Source organism: Cyprinodon tularosa, unplaced genomic scaffold (assembly GCF_016077235.1).
Source record: "Cyprinodon tularosa strain WSP-4 unplaced genomic scaffold, ASM1607723v1 ctg260, whole genome shotgun sequence".
NCBI lineage: Eukaryota > Metazoa > Chordata > Actinopteri > Cyprinodontiformes > Cyprinodontidae > Cyprinodon > Cyprinodon tularosa.
The window spans coordinates 591,983-613,657 of NW_024038962.1; the positions used below are offsets into that span (position 1 = coordinate 591,983).

The 21,675-nt window shown below is 36.9% G+C and overlaps 1 protein-coding gene across 20 annotated transcripts in view; it reads right to left on the reverse strand.

The window, feature by feature from the left end:
• Positions 1 to 21,675, reverse strand: part of si:ch211-285f17.1 (sickle tail protein homolog) — a 155,799-nt gene that overhangs the window by 58,899 nt on the left and 75,225 nt on the right. For 18 of the 20 annotated variants that reach the window (XM_038288995.1, XM_038288997.1, XM_038288994.1 and 15 more), the window contains exon 2: positions 12,604 to 12,890. In XM_038288995.1, coding sequence (XP_038144923.1) covers positions 12,604 to 12,890 — 287 coding nt within the window. Of the gene's footprint in view, positions 1 to 8,248; positions 8,438 to 12,603; positions 12,891 to 15,903; positions 16,049 to 21,675 lie in introns of those variants that run through there. The other 2 variants (XM_038288996.1, XM_038289000.1) reach the window with 2 other exon arrangements.

Here is a 21,675-nt window from a genome sequence, read left to right on the forward strand (position 1 = left end):
GAGAGTGGCTTTGCTATATTTGCTGTAATAAGTCAGTATAAAGTAGTTTTTGGTAAATAGTAGTGGGTAAACATCCACCTCAAAACATCTTCTGTGCAGTCAGTTCATCAAGATTATGATCCTACCTTAAAGGTATAGTGGAGGTAATTCTTTTTCCGGGTGGATCATCAAGATAAGTGGTACTCCTAATTGTGAATCATCATGGTGATATGTGTATGTAAGGCCATCCTATGTGCTCATCCCCATTATCACTTACCTGTGGTGAGTCTTACATATTGAAAGATTGCCAATATTCTTTTGGAAAGTAAGCTTTTATGAGCGATACAAACAACAACTTTTAAACACAGCATGCACAAGGAGAAATGGGCTCGCGCACACTATCGTATGCAATTAATAGTACTCGTGGGAGCAGGTACAGGGTTTTGCATCTCCATTTTTTTTTTAGTGGAGAGGGAACCTTACATTAGAAATATTATTTCACTGTTGGAGGTGTACAGTCCCCTACATAGCGGTGGTGCGCTGTCACTGGGAATTGAGCAACAGATGTCAAAGGCCAGGTCGCCGCTTGGGGTGTTTATACCCTACTGTTTGTGGCGGCTGGAAGTAGATGTTAGCGTTTTTCAGGTATGTGGTACAAACTGTGAGCACCAGAATAATAAAGAGAACATATTTTGCCAGCACGTTTCTAGATTTTAAGTTAATTTAGGCATTAATGATACAATGATTTGAGTGAAATTTTCGGGGGGGGAAAAGGGGCGTACCAAAGCTGTACATCCCAATAACAAGCTGTACAATTAGTAATTTTTTTAAACAAAGGGAGTACAATGTACGCCCATACGCATTGCCAAGCAGATGAGGGGTGAAGCTGTTAATACTTCACACATGCAATACAGAATCAAAAAGAAGATTCAAAAGATTGAAAAGACGGAATACTGAGTCAGTAGTTAGACTAGAAGTTATACCATACTATTTCATGGATGTGCTACTTTAAATCCAGCATATCCATAATAGAATGGTTTAGTTAAAGTCAAAGCACATATTCTATTGACAATCTCTAACAAGACCTGAAAATGTTAGTCCACATTCACTCTGTATCCATTCCCTCGAAGTCTGAACTATTTTTATGCAAACATTACTTGTATTTAGCATCAATAAAATACCAAATTAGCATTAACTGCATCCAGAAACCAGAAATCCTGAGTATTGATACCTTGGACAACTCTACTGTCTTGAAGGCCCTGCATGCAAATATACACATTTTAGGTGTTTATTGTAAAAAAGCAAAAAAAAGTCTAACGATCTCAAAACACGTTTAATCATTCCCCCTCCCTGCACATGTTCACACACTGACAGCTGTGAGCTACATTATAACAAAAGTGGGGCTGCTCCACAAAAGGGGCCATTGGGCCCTCAAACCACAAACCGCAGGGAGGGTGGCTGAAGTTCCCAAAGACAGACCGACTGATATGGCCTAAGTGGGAGTTCAAACCGGCAATGTAATGTGAATATATATGAATAGACACAAGGGGTGGGAATACAGTTGCAAGGCATAACAAAAAAATATATATATTGTAAACTGTAAAATTTTAAAAAGTCTGAGTTTTTACATTTAAATGAGCTCTTTTGTGATGCCCTACAGGTGTAGAGATTAATAAGGTATCTTGAGTTTACTTTTTATTTAAAACCAGAGGCGATACCAACCCAAGACTAATCCCAGTGTTTCTTTAATCATGTTCTGATCTCTCAGGATACTGATGAACACTTGGAGCCAGAATTATCTTGTTGACCTTGAATCTGTGAGGCAAGCATGTATCAAGAGCCAGGAACCCGTTGAGAAAAGAATGTTGGAGACCAGCCAAATGTTGCAATGCTTTAAAATGACTCAGGTGGAGGATTTAAAGACTTCTTTTTAATAACCACGTCTAAACTTTTAATTACTTTGAGATTGTAGACTTAGAAAGTTAAGCTGTTAAAATAATGAGGTAAAGTGGCACAGTTTTTCAGTACTAAATCTAAATCTTTAATGAATGGTTGGGGTAAAGGACAGTATCTACTAATCATGTACCCCTGAAAATTTTTTATAATTCTCACCTTCTCTCTTGATAAATTAACAACTAACAATTCAAGGACTTTCCTTAATTACAAAAGAAACCTACCTCATTTACCTTCGTTTTTTTTTTTTTACATCACCAGCAAGACATGAGGAAATTTTTAACATGAAATGTGGCTGCACAGCTTTGTACTGTCTTTACACAAGCTTTAAGTTTCACCTTATCAAAAAGTAAAGCTACTCTTATTTGAGTCACGTTTTGGGGCTACTCTACCCAGTTTCAGTAACTTCACTGAACAATGAAAAAAAGTGACCTGAGAGACATATTTGCAATTCCTGTTTATATACAAGCTTTGTTATTTTAACAATAATTTGTATCTGCTGAGCTCATCAAGCCATTTCGAGGTCAGGTAAACCTACTGTAGATATTTCATAACAGCTGTTTACATTTATTTTGTAAATTTTATATTTAATATTAGAAATAGAAATTAAGAAAAGTGTTACTTTTGCGTTACTTTTGCATGAATTTGTTGAGTATCTTTCTAACCAAATCCTCTTTACATCTGCTTGAATAATTTATTGGCTGGCTACTTTTTACGTTTATTTTAGCACAATTTTTATCTCCTTGACCCACCCATGTCCAAAGGCACAACTGTTGTAACTTTCAAACCAGTCTGCATATTTGGGAAAGGTTTTGAGAGAAAGTGTAGTAGTAGGAAAATTCACAGAATGTGGCAAACTGAGTGGAGGGAATCCAGTTAAACCCATCCTTATGAAATGTTAGTTATCTTCAGATAAATTAACTACAGACAAGAGATAAATTACACTTAATTCCAGCAATTTAAGAAGTTTAGTGAGCAAAACTGGAAAATACAAAGTAAACTGGAAGATCCTTTGAAAAAATACCAACTCTGTTCTAAATAAGGCAGTGAAATAAGTGCTGTGTGCTATATAGGAGGCATACAAAACAAAACACCTGCTTTATATTGTCAGGCCTCTATGAGTGTCAATGTACATAGTAAGGGTAGTTACAGAAAATTACATCAGTATGTTTGGTATTGATCCTAAACATTTCATCTCTGGATAGAAAACATTACATAAACAACTACACAACAATAAAAAATACAGGTACTGAAGAGACTTTTTTCAACTAACAGTGATTCAACTAAACTACTACAGTGCTGCAGGAGTTGCTTTAGTTGTTCTTCAAGTGAACTTTAAAAGAAGCAACAAATCAAGTTAGAAAGGAGTAAAGATGATTATTTTCACCTTGGAAAATTCAGCTGATGCAAAAAGTGACATAATTTAGAGCTAACATTATTCATCTTCTGAAATACATTCAATGTGGCATTTGATTGGACAGCAGTTATTAAGCTGTGTGGTACTTTAAGATATGAAATGCTGGTGAAGGCCTTCCACATTCTTTTGATACTGCAGGTAAATATGGAAAAAAAAATTATAGAATTTATTATTTTTCAATGAAATAATAACAAATATTTTTAAATATGATTGATTACAATTAAATTTTAAATAATCAGTGCTACGGTAATTTACACAACAGGAATTCCCACAAAAACCAATGTAGTATTAGATTAAAGAATACTTACACAATGTGACTTTTATACATTTATCAAAATGCTGATGATCTTTTGATAAATTTTTTCCCCTTTGTTTTCGTCCCTTGCTCGTGGGGTATAAATAAGACATGAATCAAAGGCTTATTTTCCTACTCGTAAAAATACCTTTATCAAAATAGTTTCCCATCCAAAGTTGTATGTATGTGTCTGTCTGTCTGTCTATCTGTAGTACAACTGATTATTATAGAAAAAGCTTTTGCCATCATACAAATGATAGACAGTGGCAAGGGAGGTTATTATAAAGTATAGATCCCATTCAAAATCCCTGTTAAGGCAGCTGCAACAATGGTTGGAATCAAGAGGTATCCATAAAAATGATTTGATTTATGATTTTCCTGCTAGAAATGCAAAGAGAATTGGGCCAGAGATTAGAACTGCCTAATTTTTAGCCTGACTGGCCTTATGACCAGGAGGTATTACTAAATAAGGAAGCAAAAGGGTGTAAGAAGTCAGGACAAAGGAAACTGTATTTTCTCAGAGGGCATGTTGGCAACTAAGAGAGCCAAGCAATAATTGGTGCTGGTGGTGTGGGTCCTCTGCCAGTTTGTACAGGACATATTTCGTGATTTAATGCCTGAATTTTTGTAGGTTTTTTTACTGATCAGTTATATGACTTTAAATCATTTAAGGGACAATTTTAGTATCATTAGAGTATTTTTTTTAAGTTATAATTTTTTCCTTTTTGTAATTCAAGCTGTTACATTCCTACGGTTATGGAACGTGGATAAATAAATAATAAATAAACAGCCTTTTGAAAATCTCCACATGGACATAAGGTTCTGCATTCTATAAGGAGAATGGCAATCATGCTATAAGCTAATGCAGGTATTGTGTGCAATTTCAACCAAAGTAATCTGTTTTAATAAAGGAAAAAAATATTTTATAGCTTTTAAAGAGTCAGAGGAGCTGCATCTCCTGCATGACTTGCCAAAAAAAAGAAAAGAAAACTTTATGAATGTATCTAGTGGAGAAAGAAACAAATAAAATAATAGTTCTTATTCGAACACTTAATTTAAACCTAACAAAGACATATGATATGTGAATCAAAAATCTGAATATGTTGTTTAGAATGTCTAAAGCTAAATTTTTTAAAACCCAAGCTTTGGTGCGGCATATTAAAGGTGACAGACCTGTCTTTCAGTTTGTCTGCTTGTTGCCCCTAAATGCAGTCAAGCTGCCCCAGCATATCTGCCCCATTATGTCCCAAAAACTGTTCACAGCTCATCACACACATAGAAACTGACACAGGCAGAAGGAAGGAATTCGGATTTAGTGTTTGTGTGTGTGTTTGTGATCGGTCAAGCAGCTCATTCAGTCACAGTCGTCGCCCCTGGGCAGATGAAGAAGGTTGGGGAGGATATGTGGCGGTCTGGGCCAGTGAAAAGAAGTTATCTCATCTCCATTTGGGAGGCTTCCAGGTGTTTCTTGGGTGGATTGTGGATTCGGGGGGGTTGTGGTGAAAGATATTGAACCACTTGCTTTTATTGTGGCTCAGAGGATCGAAGAAGTAGAAGAGCATCTCAAACAGAGTAAGTGAGTCCCTTTTTTTTGAGTCAATGTAAGGGCGGTCATTCAGAAAAATGAAGTGTCATCAACATTTCCGGCTCCCGTGATATTATCTTTCCAACCTCTGGCTGACCTTGATAAAACCTCTGCCTTTGTAACTCAAACCCAAGCAGACATTTCATTCTCACCCCTGAAGCATGCACTGCCACCAATGCAGCTTTTCTTGTATGGCCTGCATCTTTACACCTGCGTGGGAAAGGTAACAAATCCTCCTCTCTCTCTCACACACACACACAAACACATAGCAGTACCACGGTGGGGTTGGTTTTCTGCTTTAGTCTTAAAGCTGAATAGTAACACCTCCTCGGGATGCAAGATGGCAAACACCGCAATAAACTCTGTTACTATTTTGTTTTAATTTTCTGCTGCATCTGTTAGCAGTTGCTGATTGCATTTCTCTTGAGACTGTCAATCAGATTGTACCAAGCACAGTTAACAGTCACAGTTCCCACATGAGCCCTGACTTCACTCGTCTAATATCAAATATGCATGCTCCTACTGGACTGCCTAAACACCACTAAGCTCAATCTCACTGATAAGAATAACAAACTTGAAATCATCACAAACAGTACATTTACTCTGTGAGCATATGCAATTTAAAAGCAACATGTTGCTCTCTGCAATATCTAAACCATGATTAAGTGAAGGTCACAAAAATGATTCCTTTTGAGGACACGGGTTACATACGTAGTGATCTACATACTTGGAATGACCCAGAATATGTTTAGGTACAAAATAAATGAAATAAGCTAATGACTTGTGGTTTCTTGTACAAAGTAAGAGAGCGAATGGCCTTGTTGTGTTGTGATAACAACAAACCATGAGAGCCAAAACCAGTAGGACAATTCCGGGCAAGTAAAAGCAAATAATATAGCAGGGGTTCTCAGTTCTTTTTCTTTCCTGCACCTTTTAGATGTGTTTCCGCCTCGACACACCTAAGTCAGATAATAAGGTCATTAACAGGACTCTGGGGAAACTGACTGCATACTGAAGAGATAATTCAGCCATTTGATTCAGGTTGGTTGAAGCAGAGACATATCTACAAGCTGCAGGACAGCAGACCTAAAGAGATGGAATTGGGAAACATTTGGCATCGATTCATTGCCTTGAATTCAACGAAATCTGTCAAAAACACAATTTATTAGTGGTAAGGATATCAAGCTGCAAAAAGTACTACACTAAAATAATTTGGGGATTATTAAATATTAATTAAAGCTATTTAAACCAAAAATATGTTGATATTGTTGTTGTCCTGTACCGTTAAAAATGTAAGGCTTTCAGTGTAATTAAAATGAAGATTTTGGATCAGTTAACTGTTATTCCCATTCATCATTTCGTCCTGCACATACTTGTTTAGAATCAAATTCATTAGAATCAAACATCCTTTATTATGTGTATTTATTATTTGTATATAGGTATACACAAGGCTGAGATATTTTGAAAAAAGAACATGTTTAATCCTGATCTTATAGGACTTTTTGTCATAAATTAAAATTTCAACTTGGTAGAAGTTTAAAACTGCCATATTTGTGAGAAATACTCTTTGTTTGAATGAGAATTTCTTTAAATGAGCTTTTAAACATGTTTGGTATAAACATGAATGCCAAAGTCAAACGTCCTAGCAAGCAAAACTTCTATCAATCACTGCTAGTAAACAATATATCTTTGTAGTTTCTGCAGGTGGCAGATTAATACATACCATTGTTAGAATAGACTTTAAAAGTATGCTAAACCTTGAAACTGTAAAAAGTTTAAGCATCTGGGAAGTTGATAAATGGTTTGAACTTCATAGCTGTTGCCAATCATAGGGATTTGCACCGTTTAAAAATAGTCATGGCTTTGAAATTCGAATGTTAAAAAATGAAAACACCTAATATGGATATTGTCACTTAGGCTTTAGTTAGAAACACATTAATTAATTTGATAATAAGATATGCATTCATGAAATTCCAATAAATAAATAAAAACTTTTATTTTGGGGGGGGGGGGGGGGGGGGTCCCCAAAATATTGGTCCAAGAACTACTGCCCAGGTAAAACCATAATAAAGTCCAACCATGTTTATTAGGCTAGTTTAATTAATATATGATAGTTATCATTAAAATGACGACAAATTACCTAAACATGGAATATTTACCAAATTTTTACTCAACGACTGAATAAAAAATATTACAGATTAATTTTAATTAATTACTTCTCTACAGCCTTGACAGATGGCCTCTCACACTGGTGGAGTTTTTTTTCCTGTTAAAAGGGAGTTTTACTCTCCACTTTCGCCATATGCATGCTAGGTGATTGGGATTGCTGAAGAGTCAATAAGTTGATGCATCAGCTGGTTTTCCGTAGATAGTAAACATTGAACCAACTTGGCTATATGATCTGGTTGAATTAATTCTGTGCCTTGAGATGACATGTTGGGAATAATAAACAGTTTTAACAGTGCAGTTTTCCCTAAATAAAACTCCTTAAACTAATTCCTGGATTTTGGCTTTGGACTGCCAGAGGCTCCGAGCTGGCAACCCCTTAGAAAAACTTTCTGGAAGCGCCCCTGGAACAGGAAAAAAAAAAAAAGCGCAGAAAACACCTACTATCCATTAGTATGTCCTCCACCCATTTAATACAGAATGCAACATGTTGTGACCTAACTGCAGAACCAATAACGCACCATAAAAATGGGGAGACATGTTTTTAATAGAAAACATTTAGTATAGCGCTCGCGGAGATCCAGGTGTGTGCAATTTTTCGATCATTTACAAACTCCGGGTGTCGATATCGATAGCCATTTAGGAAGTCATACCTGCTGTTTTTATTTTTTTCGCAGGTTAGAACTTGTGCGCAAACTTGTACTGTGACAGAATGCTGCGGTAAGAAAATAAAAACAACTGCTGGCGCAACAAAAGCACGCTCAGAGCGATCGCTTCCAGCTTGAGCTCACCTCACAAAAAGTCTCCAACACCACTTAAATTGAATGAGATCACACATCTCTGTATACTCTACCTTTACTGTTCCTGCCTCCTGTTGGCGCACAAAAAAATATATATTTTCAAAAAGTTCCTTCTTAGTTTAATCCTTGTCGATCTTCATGTGCAGAAAACCATACTCCCTCAAAACCATCTTAAAGTCCATGGATCCCGTTCAGGCAGAGCTCTCACACGGAGCCAGCTCTCCTCTGCAAGCACCTACAAGTAAACTGAGTCCTCCAGCTGTGACATCACCAGTCCCCATGGCAACCCTGACTCCACCCCGGTCCTGAGCTGATCCTACCTGTCTGACTACCTCTAACTCACTGCCTTCTACTCCCTTTAGCTCTTAATTTGTTCAAAACCACCTGATTTGTATATTTATCAGTATTTGGATCCCAGAGGAAAACTATGAATAGAATCCGACACATGTAAACAAAAAGGGTTTATGATGTCCTATCATCCTTGCTGGCTGCATATTTGCATATCCAGAGTTTGCAATCAGTACATGAGGAGGTTTCACTTTGCAGGTAGAAAGTCTGAATGTCAATAACAAAACCGCACAATGCTTTGCAACTTTGCCTGGAGCTCCCCCCCTGGCTCTAGTCCAGTCTTACTATTACCATTTGTTTTGGCTACAAACTCTCTGTTTGTTCATCCCTTTTGTCTCCCCTGACCCAGAGCGAGCCAATGACCAGGTGAATTGAAATGTCCAACTTAGACAAGCTTCAGATAGCTTAAGTGTACAGCAAGACCTTATAACCTCTAAAAGCTCAAGCAATTGTGTTATACACAGTGTTTCGCTTACATTATAGTAGAGCAAGTGAGCCCGAAGCTACAAGCAAGTCAAATAAGGTGATTAAAGCAGCAGCATAATGCCTTTTTGAACTGTTGTGGTTTCCACATTTTTTGCTCTACTTCATGATTCACTCTTTCACCACAGATGTGGGAGGGAACCATGACAGGCAGATTTATTGGATACACCACAAATGCTATCCGCAGCGAATAGGAAGCAGGAAGGGGTGTCACGGTAGACTACATAGAAAATAATTGGTGTAATTTCAAATCTAAACAAAATCCCTTTAGATAGCTGCAAAAAAAAAAAAAAAACTGTAGACACAGACACATTTCTAAGCAGTCAAAACCTTTAAGACAAATGTGACATATGGCAACAGCATTATAACAATACATTAATAAAGTTTATAATAATAATAAAATAAATTTTAGCACATTTATTGAGCAGCGGGAAAAAAACAAGTAAATTAGAATTAGAAATATTTGTTTGGAGAAAATCACTAGAGGCAGTATGATCAGCATCCTCAACAAACCCTTAAAATCTTAGTGGGAATTTAGCATTTTTTTAACAGTTAAGCAAAGATTCATACAACCTTATTTTTTTTTATTTAGCTGCTTTGCCTTTAAAGGAACCATCTCCTGTTTCCTTGGTGTATAAATATGGCGTGGCAAAGAGGTACATTTCTGGGAAGTTCATGTCTCCACCTCACAGAGTGAACAGACTGACTATTATGGGGAAAAAAACTCCAAACCCCAGTGTTGGAAAATTAAGATCTCAATACAGACCACCAAATGGTGCCAACATGCCAGCACACAATTAAGGAGGCATTTTAAATAGGGCATTTTGTGTTGTACCATCACAAACATAACTATAAAATCTACTAAAACCGCAGCACCATTGGTGGACAAAGTATTCAACAGTAGTACTTTAGTAAAAGTACTTATACCCATAGTCATATCTTACTAAACTACAAGTAAAAGTTACTTGGTCAAACATCTACATAAGATGAGGTATTGAAGTACTCACTTTTGAAAATACTTAAGTATTCAAAAGTATTCAACCACCTGATACAGATTCTAGACCCCCTGGAAAGAACTTCAGCTTAAAAAGACCACAAAAAGGAAAGCTATTTTTTATTTCTTAAAAACAGACCACCAAAAAAAATAGGAGTGACTTAATTCTCCTCACACTTTCATTATGGAATAGAGGTTTCAGGTTGAATTTATTACCAAAAAGAAGCCATAACTCTGATTTGAAAACTCCTACTGGAAAACGTGGCCACATGTCAACAACCAACACCTTAATAAAATGTAAATAATATTTGCCCTGAGTTTCTCACATTTCTGGAATGTCATTAAATCTCTAAAACAGTGGTGTTCAAACTTTGTCCTAAGGGATGCTATCTTACATGATGAAATTGCATTTCTAGAAAGGAAAACAGCAACACTGGATTACATCAGCTTCCTCGAAATGTAGTTGAGTAAAAAATACAATACTTTAATTTGAAATGTAGTGGAGGGAAAGTTAGAAGTACCCCCTCGAGTTCCTTTAAATCAAGACTAAAAACACATTTGTTTACGATTGCCTTCAACTGTTCTAGTTAAACAGTTCAACTGAAACATCATTAGTTAAAAAATTTTATTTTCTTTAGTCCAACTGTTTTTAATTTTTTTTTTTGTTTCCGCATTTTTTTATTTTATATTATTCCTACATGCTTTGATTCTGTTTTATTTTCCTATATTTTAATAATGTAAAGCACTTTGCATTGTCTTTGTACTGAATTGTGCTATACAAATAAATTTGCCTTCCCTTGCCAAAAAAAATATTCAAGTAAAGTAAAGATACTCAAAAAGTACTTAAGTACAGTAATCAAGTAAATGTTGCAATGTGTGCAACACACTATCGTAGATAGGGTGGGTGTGAAAAACAGGAGGAATATATGTGGGAAAAACATTCCAGTGGCTGTTGTGAAGTTGGATAATAGGAGCCCTTTTCTTCCAACCTAGAAATCTTCTAAAGCAGAATTTATTTTTTTAAATAGAACGGTATTTAACACATGAAAAATGGTAGAATATGCTCATTGTTTGTTTGAAAAGTAAGAAACAAAATCTGTCATCTTTTATGGTCAATCAACTGCCAATCTAATTTTTAATATTTTGATAATCTGGTGCACATATATTGCATCTCTGTGGCTATTAAGATATTTTTCCAACTAACATCAACAGTTTTAAGTAGTATTTTCAGGTTTTTGCATGTTTGCTTTTCATCATGTCAACACAGTATTTTGTACGGATGAAGTGATCAGGTAATACATTATCACTGAAATCAATGCAAAACCTTTAGAATAAAAATGTAATTAAATAAGATCAAATGGTAACCAAACAGCAGGGAAAAAATCTCTCTTAGCTCCAGTAGGTTCTTTTTATAGTGCTTCCGTTTTACTATAGAGGGGAAGGAAGAAAACTGTCAGGTGGGATTTTCTTGAGCTTAAGTCACATCAGCTATTATGTCTAATGTCTGGTTTCACTGCAGCTGTTCCTGATCTATTTGTCAACAAAGCACTGAGCTAAACTTATCCACAGCTATGGCACAAAACTTGCGTGAGACTCTAAAAGGCACCGAATCTCAGAGTTTTAAGGCATCCTTGGTACCTTAGGATCATTTTAACCTAATGTGTACTGATTCATTTCAGCAGAAATTAGTTAAGGAACAATTATGCTCCACAATATTTATATTTATACGTTAGTAGATGTCCCATAGTTAAATCCTACTTAGTTTAGCAAAATAAGTACAGTATACCAGCTTTAATGTTTCCAAATGCTATATTTTCTTAAACTCCAAACTTTAATCATTTTTTTTAGTGAATTAATGTAAAAGACCAACAAACAACAGTGAATATAGGTAAGCTGGAAGGAAAAGGGTCGACTGTTTTAAACATTAATCATAATCTAATTCAAAAGCCGTGATGAGAACATTTAGTAACACTTTAAACCAACTATATCCCACTTGATGGTGACAGCATCATGCTTAGGGTATTACTTACAGCAATGTTGGAGAAGCTGGGCGGATTTGAAGGAAAGAATGATGGGGGTAAATGCAACATTTCTCGACCGGAAAACCAGTAAAGAGCTTCAGAAATGCTGATAGTCTACAAACATACAGTATAACCACATCTACAATGCAAGGTTTTCATCCAGATTTGGTAAAAAGTCCAAACCTAAGTCCACCTAAGAATTTACTTCAACTTAGGTTGACTTGAGCAGGTTCAAATTTTTGCACAGACGAATGGGGAAAAAAAGTCTATTGTTAAGATGTGAGAAGGCTGGTTTAACATTTTCTTTCCATTTGACTGTCAGGCATGATTTTCTGTTGGTCTATTTCATAAAAAACACAAAAGAACACCTAAAAATATTTTTGACATTTGAAAAAATGTAAATGTTAGTACTTTTTCCAAGCACTATAATCCCTATTTTTGTCTTCTTGAACAAATCTACAAACAATCTTTAACCTAAAAGGAAGCTGTTTACATTACATAGAATAACTCTAGTTTCCTAAATGCAACAAATGATGTTAGTGGCCTTCCTGAACTCACTGACCTGCTCTCTGAGCCTCTCCTGGTGGCCCATGATGGCTGAGGCATGATGAGGGTATTTCTGCTTCAGGTGCTCCAGGAAGGCCTCCCTCTTCTTATCCATATCTGATGGTTGCATGGCGAGGATCTCTCTGGAGCCGCGGGCCCCTCCTAATGTATGCCTTCGAGGGACGGTGCGATTACCTTTGGCATCCCCTCTTGTAGAAGTCGACCCATTTGGAGACACTTGCCTGCGGTTTACATGTTCAGTGTCCTCTAGAGAGGTCACTTTCAGGTTGCCTTTGGTTTGTTCTGAAAAAGCAGAGAAAAGGTTGAAAATTGATACATTTTAATAAAAGTCACAACAACATATTTACACCATAAGAAAACACAGTTTTTAGAGGATTGTTCTCATATTTAAGATATTTAAAGAGATAAAATAAATATGTAGCAAAAATTACATTTTAAAAACTATTAAAAATAAGACCACATATTAGCTCACCAAGAAAGAAGTTCCTGTCAAGTAGCCTGATTTTTCTAAGTGATTGATCTAGCTTGAATGCTAATTGGTAGCAGTAGATAAAACACAATAGATCTCAGTTTTTTTTATCTATTTGGGGAATTGGATTGGGGATGCAACAGAAGAGAACATCAGAAGAGTGAGGTGCGACACAAAAAGAAGACACCGGGCGAGTTGAAGAACTTAGAGGAATTGGAAGGTGATTGTGAGGTTGGTGACATGTCTGAATGCCAGACAACAAATAGTCCACTTAGCTGCTCCGTGTGAAAACCTTACGATTTTAAGTGTAAATAAACATTGAATCTAGTGACAGCTGATTTCATACTCCACTGATTTCATACTCTGCGATATATTCAAAACAGATAAAGGGGGTCCCAATCTGATATTAAAATCAGAATCGTTCAGATATCAGCCAAAAAACTAATATTGACCAGCATCCAAAATCAGCAATATAACCAGGCTGATAGCATTATTTAGTCTGAGTCAGCATAGTGCTTCTATCCCTCACACAAAGCCTATGTAATGACAATAACAGGAGCTGAGTGAAAAACTTTTAATGCACAAGTTTCTTCTAATTTAGATTCATGTTATTTCAGATTCAATTCTTATATTTATACTTAAAAGTTTACATAACCCATGGGTTTATAATAAATGAGTCAGTTGTTTTCATACCTAGTTGTTGACTCTAGTTCAGTGTTTAAGTATTATTACTTGATAAAACCTTTTCTAACATTCCACATTAACAGGAGTAATAAAAGTATTTATGATTGGTGCTGATATCATATCAGATTAAAATCGCTATCAGCCAACACTAAAAGCTGCAAAAGCTGTATTGTGTTGGAAATGAAAAAGCTGTATTAGGAAACACTTAATAAAAATATCCTGAATCTGGAATGGCCTAAAAATCTCAGTGTGAAAATAAATATTTTGAAAAAATGTTCAGCTCAGGTAAGAATGTCAATCAGTCAGTATGATGCAACCCAGAGACAAAAACATTTACCAAGATATTGATCAAAAACACATGATGTCCAAGACTTGTGACATGGTGGTGTCTGCATCATTTAGAGACACAACTAATCTGTGGAACAACCTGGAGTCTAAACAACCACTATACTATTAGCTGCTAATATTTAAACCCACTGGAATAAAAACCAGTAGTAAAATATTATTTGGCAGCTCACAGCATTGAACTATGAGAAATATGTTTTGGTTGAAATACATTTCTATAAATGTTTTATGTAAGACTATTATACATTAATATAAGTTATCTCTTATTTATAATCATTTCTTTTTGTAATCTAACTTATTTCCAGTTTATATAATAATTTTTTTAGAAATTGAAGAACAGCATATTGCTTATTTGAGTTTTTTTATATGTATAAATAACAGCCCCTGTTTGAATACAGACTTTAATTTGGCGGGCAGTAAAATTTATTTATAATAAAATGTATAAATGTATAAATAAATGTAGTTTTAATACTGAACTTAATAATTTTCATAGCATATAAAGTGGTTTCTTAAATTAATGAAACCTGCTTTGAAGTAATGGTATCACTGATTAAAACATCTTCTACAGTATTTACGCTAACCTTACATAGCCTGACATGAGTCAACACCTTAATGTATTGTAATTAAATATATTTTATCCCATTTAAAGTTTAGTTTTCTTCTCTCTTGTTAGACTATAGAAAGCAGAAACAACTGATCTTTTATCTTTAAATCGGGTTTTAATTTGATCAAATATTTTAATTCACTTAGTGAAACCTTTGGCGGTTCTTATCTTCAAAATGTCCTATGTAAGTTAAATGTTCTTACTATAGAAGACGTTTCTGAATAATGAAATTCTGAGACAGTTGGACAGATGCTTCTGCAAGAGACTAATGCAAGCACCTTCATATCATTATAGCCAAAGGAACATTTCCTTGACTCTGCTTTTGGTTGAAATTGACTGCTTTGGTTAATGGACTGCTTTTATGTAGCACTTTTCAATAGCCTTTACACTAAAAGCCATATTAACGCACTCAGACACACATTCACACACTTATTTGCAGATCGGGCCTTCGATGTCTTGCCCGAGGATACCTTGACAAGTGCTGTGGGGGAAAATGGAATTTTAAACAAATACAATACGGTGAAATCATCTGCTTTCTTGTTTTGTATACAGGTACAACCTGTACCTTTTAGAGGGTAGAATAAAGGAACTCTTGCAGAGTTCAGTCCATCCACAGCAGAATGAAGAACTTCCAGCAAGTTTCCGCATTTTTTTCTGTCTGAGAAAGTTTTAAAGCACACAGTGTACTACAAATGTAGGAAAGACTTTAATTTTCAAGTCTTACCCTTTGAGACTCTTTGGTGCTGAGAATGAGGTAATCTTGCTGTAGGTTTAGCAGCTGCAATAACTAGACACCTCGTAATAACTGGAGTCTGTCAGAAATGCAGAAGCCTTTCATATCAGATATAAAATATCCTTAAGAAACAAGAACAAAGTCCAGCTGGCTTTTATTGAAGCATTTACGATTGTGATACCCATGGAGCCCGAGAGTTTTAGATATAATTTTAGATATAATTTTTTTTTTGTTTATTGCAAAAGCAGGTATGTATATAAAAAAAGAGCAAAGAGTTGTTACATCATTGACCCAAACCCCCTTCTCATGTCACAGCATGGCTCAGGTACTCCAATACTATTTTTAACTCCCAAAACACTTTCCCCACTGCTTACAAAATTACTCACAGCAGAAAGAAAACACTCAAACACTCTAAGGGATGTGAATCCATTTGTGGGAGGCATATCAGAAAGTTCATTACCTTCCCTAAGTGAGCAATCTTTGGCTTCATCAGTAATTTCTTCCATTCTCTATGAAATCAACCTCTTAGAAAAGTCCAAGCCGGGAGGATCGACACGCTGCTTGATAGAGATTCCAAATGTAGCTCACATGGAAAAGAAGAGAGCCTGAGATAGGCCCTGCCCCTCTGCCCCAGGATAGACTAGTGGGGATTTAGAAAGTCAACTGCATTCCTGAACTCATGAGCGACCAGAACCCATGCCCCTCAGGCTAAAGGTTCTGCTCCTGTTTCAGAGTGATCACAGACTGAATGCAAAGTGGAAAAAAATGGAGATATAGAGGAAAAAATACTATCGTCTCCATAAACCCAAAGCCTAACAGGTGTCAGACCGTCTGACACACATAAACCCGCTCACATTTAGTCGCAGTCTGTTCTTTATCAGGGTTCTGTCTGCAGGCTGTCTCTCATTAAGTTTTCTGTCTATACTGAGGGGGCCCACCAGATGCTAGAACGCATCCAAATGTGTCACAACCTACTTCTGAAACACATTGCAGACTACTCTGCATATGCGGTGCTAGTATTCAATCAGGACCTAAAAAGACATGCTTCACTCCTGCAGGCAAAGTTGTTTACCAATCAGTTTACACTGTTACCTACAGTTTGTTCGACTTAATAGGGAGGGTCTGCATCTGTGGGTGAGTCAGTTTCTTTGCAGCTGCTGATGTAAAGTGACCCAGTCTGAATGTACCAGAATAATGAACTAAGTAACGTGATTTTACCATGAAAACGTGAGAGGATCAATGAGACAGTTAGTGGTCCGTGTAATCGAAACTGCTTGGGTGAATGGATGAAGAAAAAAACACAATGCAGCAGCTGACCTGTAATGTCTAACACATGGAGACAAACTTTCCTCTTTTATCCACCCACATGCTCAGGGGACTTACTCATAAACTGCAAAAAATTAGCAGGCCACAGGGGATTGTGTCATTTGGTTAAACTGTGAAGCTGATGCAATGCTGATAACATTGATTGTAAATTAAAAATTTCTACCTTTATAAGTCCTGAGCCTAGACAGAATAGCTGATCAACAGATGCTGGTTAATGAAGCCAGACAAATTTCAGCATGACTGGTCCTGGCTGGACTAAAATGAAACATCTGATATTTGTCTAATCAGTGAATGCACTTATGCTCTCCCAGTATAAGCTGTCAATGCTTCTACAGATTTAAGAGGAACCAAAGCGAGCGATTTTCAGTGTCAGCAAGGTTTTTAGAAAGAAGACAAATAATGTAGAAGCTATCTGAAGAGAAAGCATATTTCAAATGACTTGTCTTTGTGCTTCCAGTGGGCTGCAAGAGAGTAAGAAAAAGCAAGACTTCAAGTTTTAAATGTGAACTTTGTAAAGCTTGTATTTTCATTTTAATCTGGGATAGGTTTCCAGAGTTCCTGCTCTCTAACACACAGTTTGCTTTTGCCTCCAATATAAATAAATAAATAATTAAACATGACTGACGACAGGAAGCTGCAATATATATTTTTGTATTTTAAAAATTTACAGTATCACTAATGTATTATGACATATTGTATTACTTCATCATTAAAATCCTCCCTCACCTCAGGACTTTTATGCCTTTCTCAATTTCTAGCCCACTGTAGCCCAATAAGATAGCAGTTAGCTAAAATTGAGTGAAAACTTTTCCAGTTAAAGACTTTGTTAACACTCTTAAAGTAAAATAAAAAACTTATGATCATGATCACTTAAGAGATTAAATGATTCCCCATCCCTTAAAAGAAAAATAATGGGTGTTGTTGTTGTATTCTTTTACAAATTGCTTATATTCCATAAATGCAGCTCTTAGTGATCTTTTATTTTGTTAAAAAAATCATATTACTGTAAATAGGCCAACTCCAACTAAAGGTTTTGTCTGAAAAGCAATAGCTGCCTTTAACATCCAATTAGCCAGCATGTGTAAAGATTTGTCATGCCTTCTTTGCTCACAGGCCTACAAATGTTACAAATCAAATTAGACCATTTAAAACTGATTTTGAAAGGTATTTTTAAAAAGTGAAGAACTGATTTTATGCAGTGTTATTTGTGACCAGATGATTGGAAAAAGTATAATTATTTCATATTTGGCAAATCTTTGATAAACTAAACTTTTTAAAGGCCGATAATAACAAAAATGTGATACCAGATTTATGTAAGTTGATTCCAAAAGTGTTTATGTGTCAAAATTCCTCAGTCCTGACAAAGACACATACATCATCCTAAACCAATAGGTCAGTCTTTCCAAATCCAACCCTATAATCAAAGAAGCTCCCCAAAAACCAACAATTATAACCTTAGGTCCTGACAACCTGTGTGGCTGCAATTCTTTTTCTCTCAGCACTCCAGACCACAGAGGGTAAAAAAAAAATCCACCTTTTAGATTGTCACAAGAGACTTGAAGTGAATTAAGTCAAGCTAAAGTGTCTGAAGAATGTACTTCTCTTTTGCCCAGCTGCCGGCGTTGAGTAAATGATGGCCCTCTGGATTGAAAGACAGCATGGGGGGTTTGCTCATTGAACAGCAGGGCACTTCTTCTGTTTGCAGTTACTTTCTGTCTGTCACTTATTTATGGAGGAATGCTTCAGTGTGCACACGCCCACTCTCCCCTGCTATTACTGTCCCATAACTATGCAGTTGCATACAAAGATCTGTTGTGTCCAATAAAAGCTGGGCTCACATGGCAATTCCCCGAGGCCATGAAAACAATAATGGCTCTTTGGTATAAAAACAGCTTTAATTTTGTGTAAGTAATCGGAAATTGGATAACCTTACATGGAGCTGTATCATAAATAAGGTTCACATTTAGATTAATACACATCCACATACAGTTCATATTAATCCAAATCAGGTTTGAGTAATGAATCCCTTATGTACACCATACTATGATTTCAGCACAAATTAAAAGAAGAGAGAAACTTTTAATTGATCAAAAAAATTAAATAGTTCTTTGATAATCATATATTCATTATTGCTTGTTTTTATATTTTGATGTTGTGATGGTCTCCTTTAAATCTGTTATTAGGATGTTTGAGAAGAGTTCTTTAAATAAAGAGCAATAATATACATTTTTATAGGCTTGACGTTCATCAGGATTTTACTTAGTCTTTGACATTAATTTCAACCAAAGTAGAGATTACATTTTTTTTTCTTCAAAAACACCCATTCTTTCCAGCACCAAACAACAAAGTATTTGGTAAAACTCCATTCCAATTATAAAACAATTTCATAATCAAAAAAAAAAAAGAAATGCAAAAAATAAAATAATAAAAAAATAATAATAATCCATAAAGAGTTATGTTTTTTAAAAAGTTAAGTTATCTATATTTTAATTTAAATGTATGGTTGCCGGGTCGGCACAGTGGTTTGGTGATTAGCACCACCGCCTCACAGCAAGAGGGTTCTGGGTTCGAGTCCCGGGGGAACTAGGACCATTCTGTGTGGAGTTTGCATCTTCTCCCTGTGTCTGAGTGGGTTTTCTCCAGGCTCTCCAGCCAAAAACCTGTATGTTAGGTTGATTGGCCATTCCAAATTGCCCTAAGGAGTGAGTGTGCGTGTTTGTTTTTGCAGTCTTTGTGTAGCCCTGCGATGGACAGGCGAAACATCCAGGCTGTACCCAATCTCTCGCCCATCTCTCGCCCATTGACAACTGGGACAGGCTCTATTCCTCCCTGTGACCCCATTAGGTAATAAGCGGTCACAATAATGGATGAATTACATACAAACACAACATATTTTCTCACTTTCATGCCTATTTTCTCCTAGGTTTTTTTCTTATGATTGGCTGAGATCACCAGATTCTGTTCTCCATTTGTTACATGTAATGTCCTCCACCCAAACCCACCAAAACACACTGAAGCTAACAGATACAGCATGATACAGCACTAAATTGTAGTGTTTTCCCGTGAGAACTCACTGATTTTCTTTCCAAGGAAGCAGCTGCATAAAGCAATGCTGCCTGATCACATTTTCCAAAATTCCTAACTTAAACATAACTTAAACATCTGCTGAAGGAAAGATTTCACTTCCCGTCTAGGTACCCTTTCCCCTTCCTTTAAACATGAGACAAATTCAACTCAAATTCTTAGATATCTTTATTTCACAAAGTGAGATGTTTGCCTTGCATCAAATTACTTCCTGGGCCACCTTTTCTCATTAAAAAACAATTTTACTACAAGTATTGTTTTATGGCCTAATGGCTCCTTAAACAATTGAACATTCATATGACCTTCTATAAGAAATTGAGATTCTAAATAATTAAGAATTTTCCATATTCCGTTTTGGTGGCCTTAGGATTGCATCTCTGCTTTTTGCAGATGATGTGGTCCTATTGGCTTCATCAGGTCGTGATCTGCAGCTCTCACTGGATCGGTTCGCAGCCGAGTGTGAAGCGGCCGGGATGGGGATCAGTGCCTCCAAATCCGAGGCCATGGTCTTGAGCTGGAAAAGGGTAGAGTGCCTTCTCCGGGTCAGGGGGGGTGTCCTGCCCCAAGTGGAGGAGTTTAAGTATCTTGGGATCTTGTTCACGAATGAGGGAAGAAGGGAGCGGGAGATCGACAGGCGGATTGGTGCAGCGTCTGCCGTGAAGCGGGCGCTGTACCGGTCCGTCGTGGTGAAGAGAGAGCTGAGTCAAAAAGCGAAGCTCTCGATTTACCGGTCGATCTACGTTCCTACCCTCATCTATGGTCATGAACTCTGGGTCATGACCGAAAGAACGAGATCGCGGATACAAGCGGCCGAAATGGGTTTCCTCCGTAGGGTGGCTGGGCTCTCCCTTAGAGATAGGGTGAGAAGCTCGGTCATACGGGAGGGACTCGGAGTAGAGCCGCTGCTCCTCCACGTCAAGAGGAGCCAGTTGAGGCGGCTTGGGCATCTGTTTAGGATGCCTCCTTGACGCCTCCCTGGTGAGGTGTTCCGGGCACGTCCCACAGGGGGGAGGCCCCGGGGAAGACCCAGGACTCGCTGGAGAGACTATGTTTCTCGGCTGGCCTAGGAACGCCTTGGGGTTCCTCCTGAAGAGCTGGAAGAAGTGGCTGGGGAGAGGGAAGTCTGGGCCTCCCTTCTTAAGCTGCTGCCCCCGCGACCCGACCCCGGATAAGCGGAGGAAGATGGATGGATGGATGGATGGCATATTCCGATTTTTTAAAATCAGTTTTAAGTTTATGCTGTAAAAGAATCTTAATATTATTTCGTTCTATCTATTGGCTCTATTGTATGAACTCTAACTTTTCTCTATGCATTATGTGATCTGCTGAGTCATGAGTTAATTAAACAGTAGGAGCTTTAAATTGGTCATTTAATAGTTGTTCATTTGTTTGGGTTTAGAAATCAACCCTTTAGGGCAATTAGAACATTTTATTGCCATCAAGAAATGATTAAGAGACCCTGGCAGAAGACGTTGATGCTGAATTCAGCCCTGTATAACCTGCTATGTGTAGATTAGAGATGTCTACCCCCTCCCCCTGGCTTCTGACACTGGTGGTGGAACATAGGCTTGAGATAGAGGGGACCTGTTGGGAGTCCAGTGAGATGAAGGTGGAGAAGGGGCGGAGGAGTGATACCGTTTAGAAGAGAGGGAGGATGTTTATATGAAGGCGTGAAGGTGTACTGATGATGAGAAGAGTGGCTGCAGACCAGAGTTTTATTTCTAGTTTTTTTTCTATATGGTTTCTATATGGTTATTAACATATTAACATATAACAGTTAAATAAAATATGTGTGGAGATTTGTAATTAGACATATGAACCC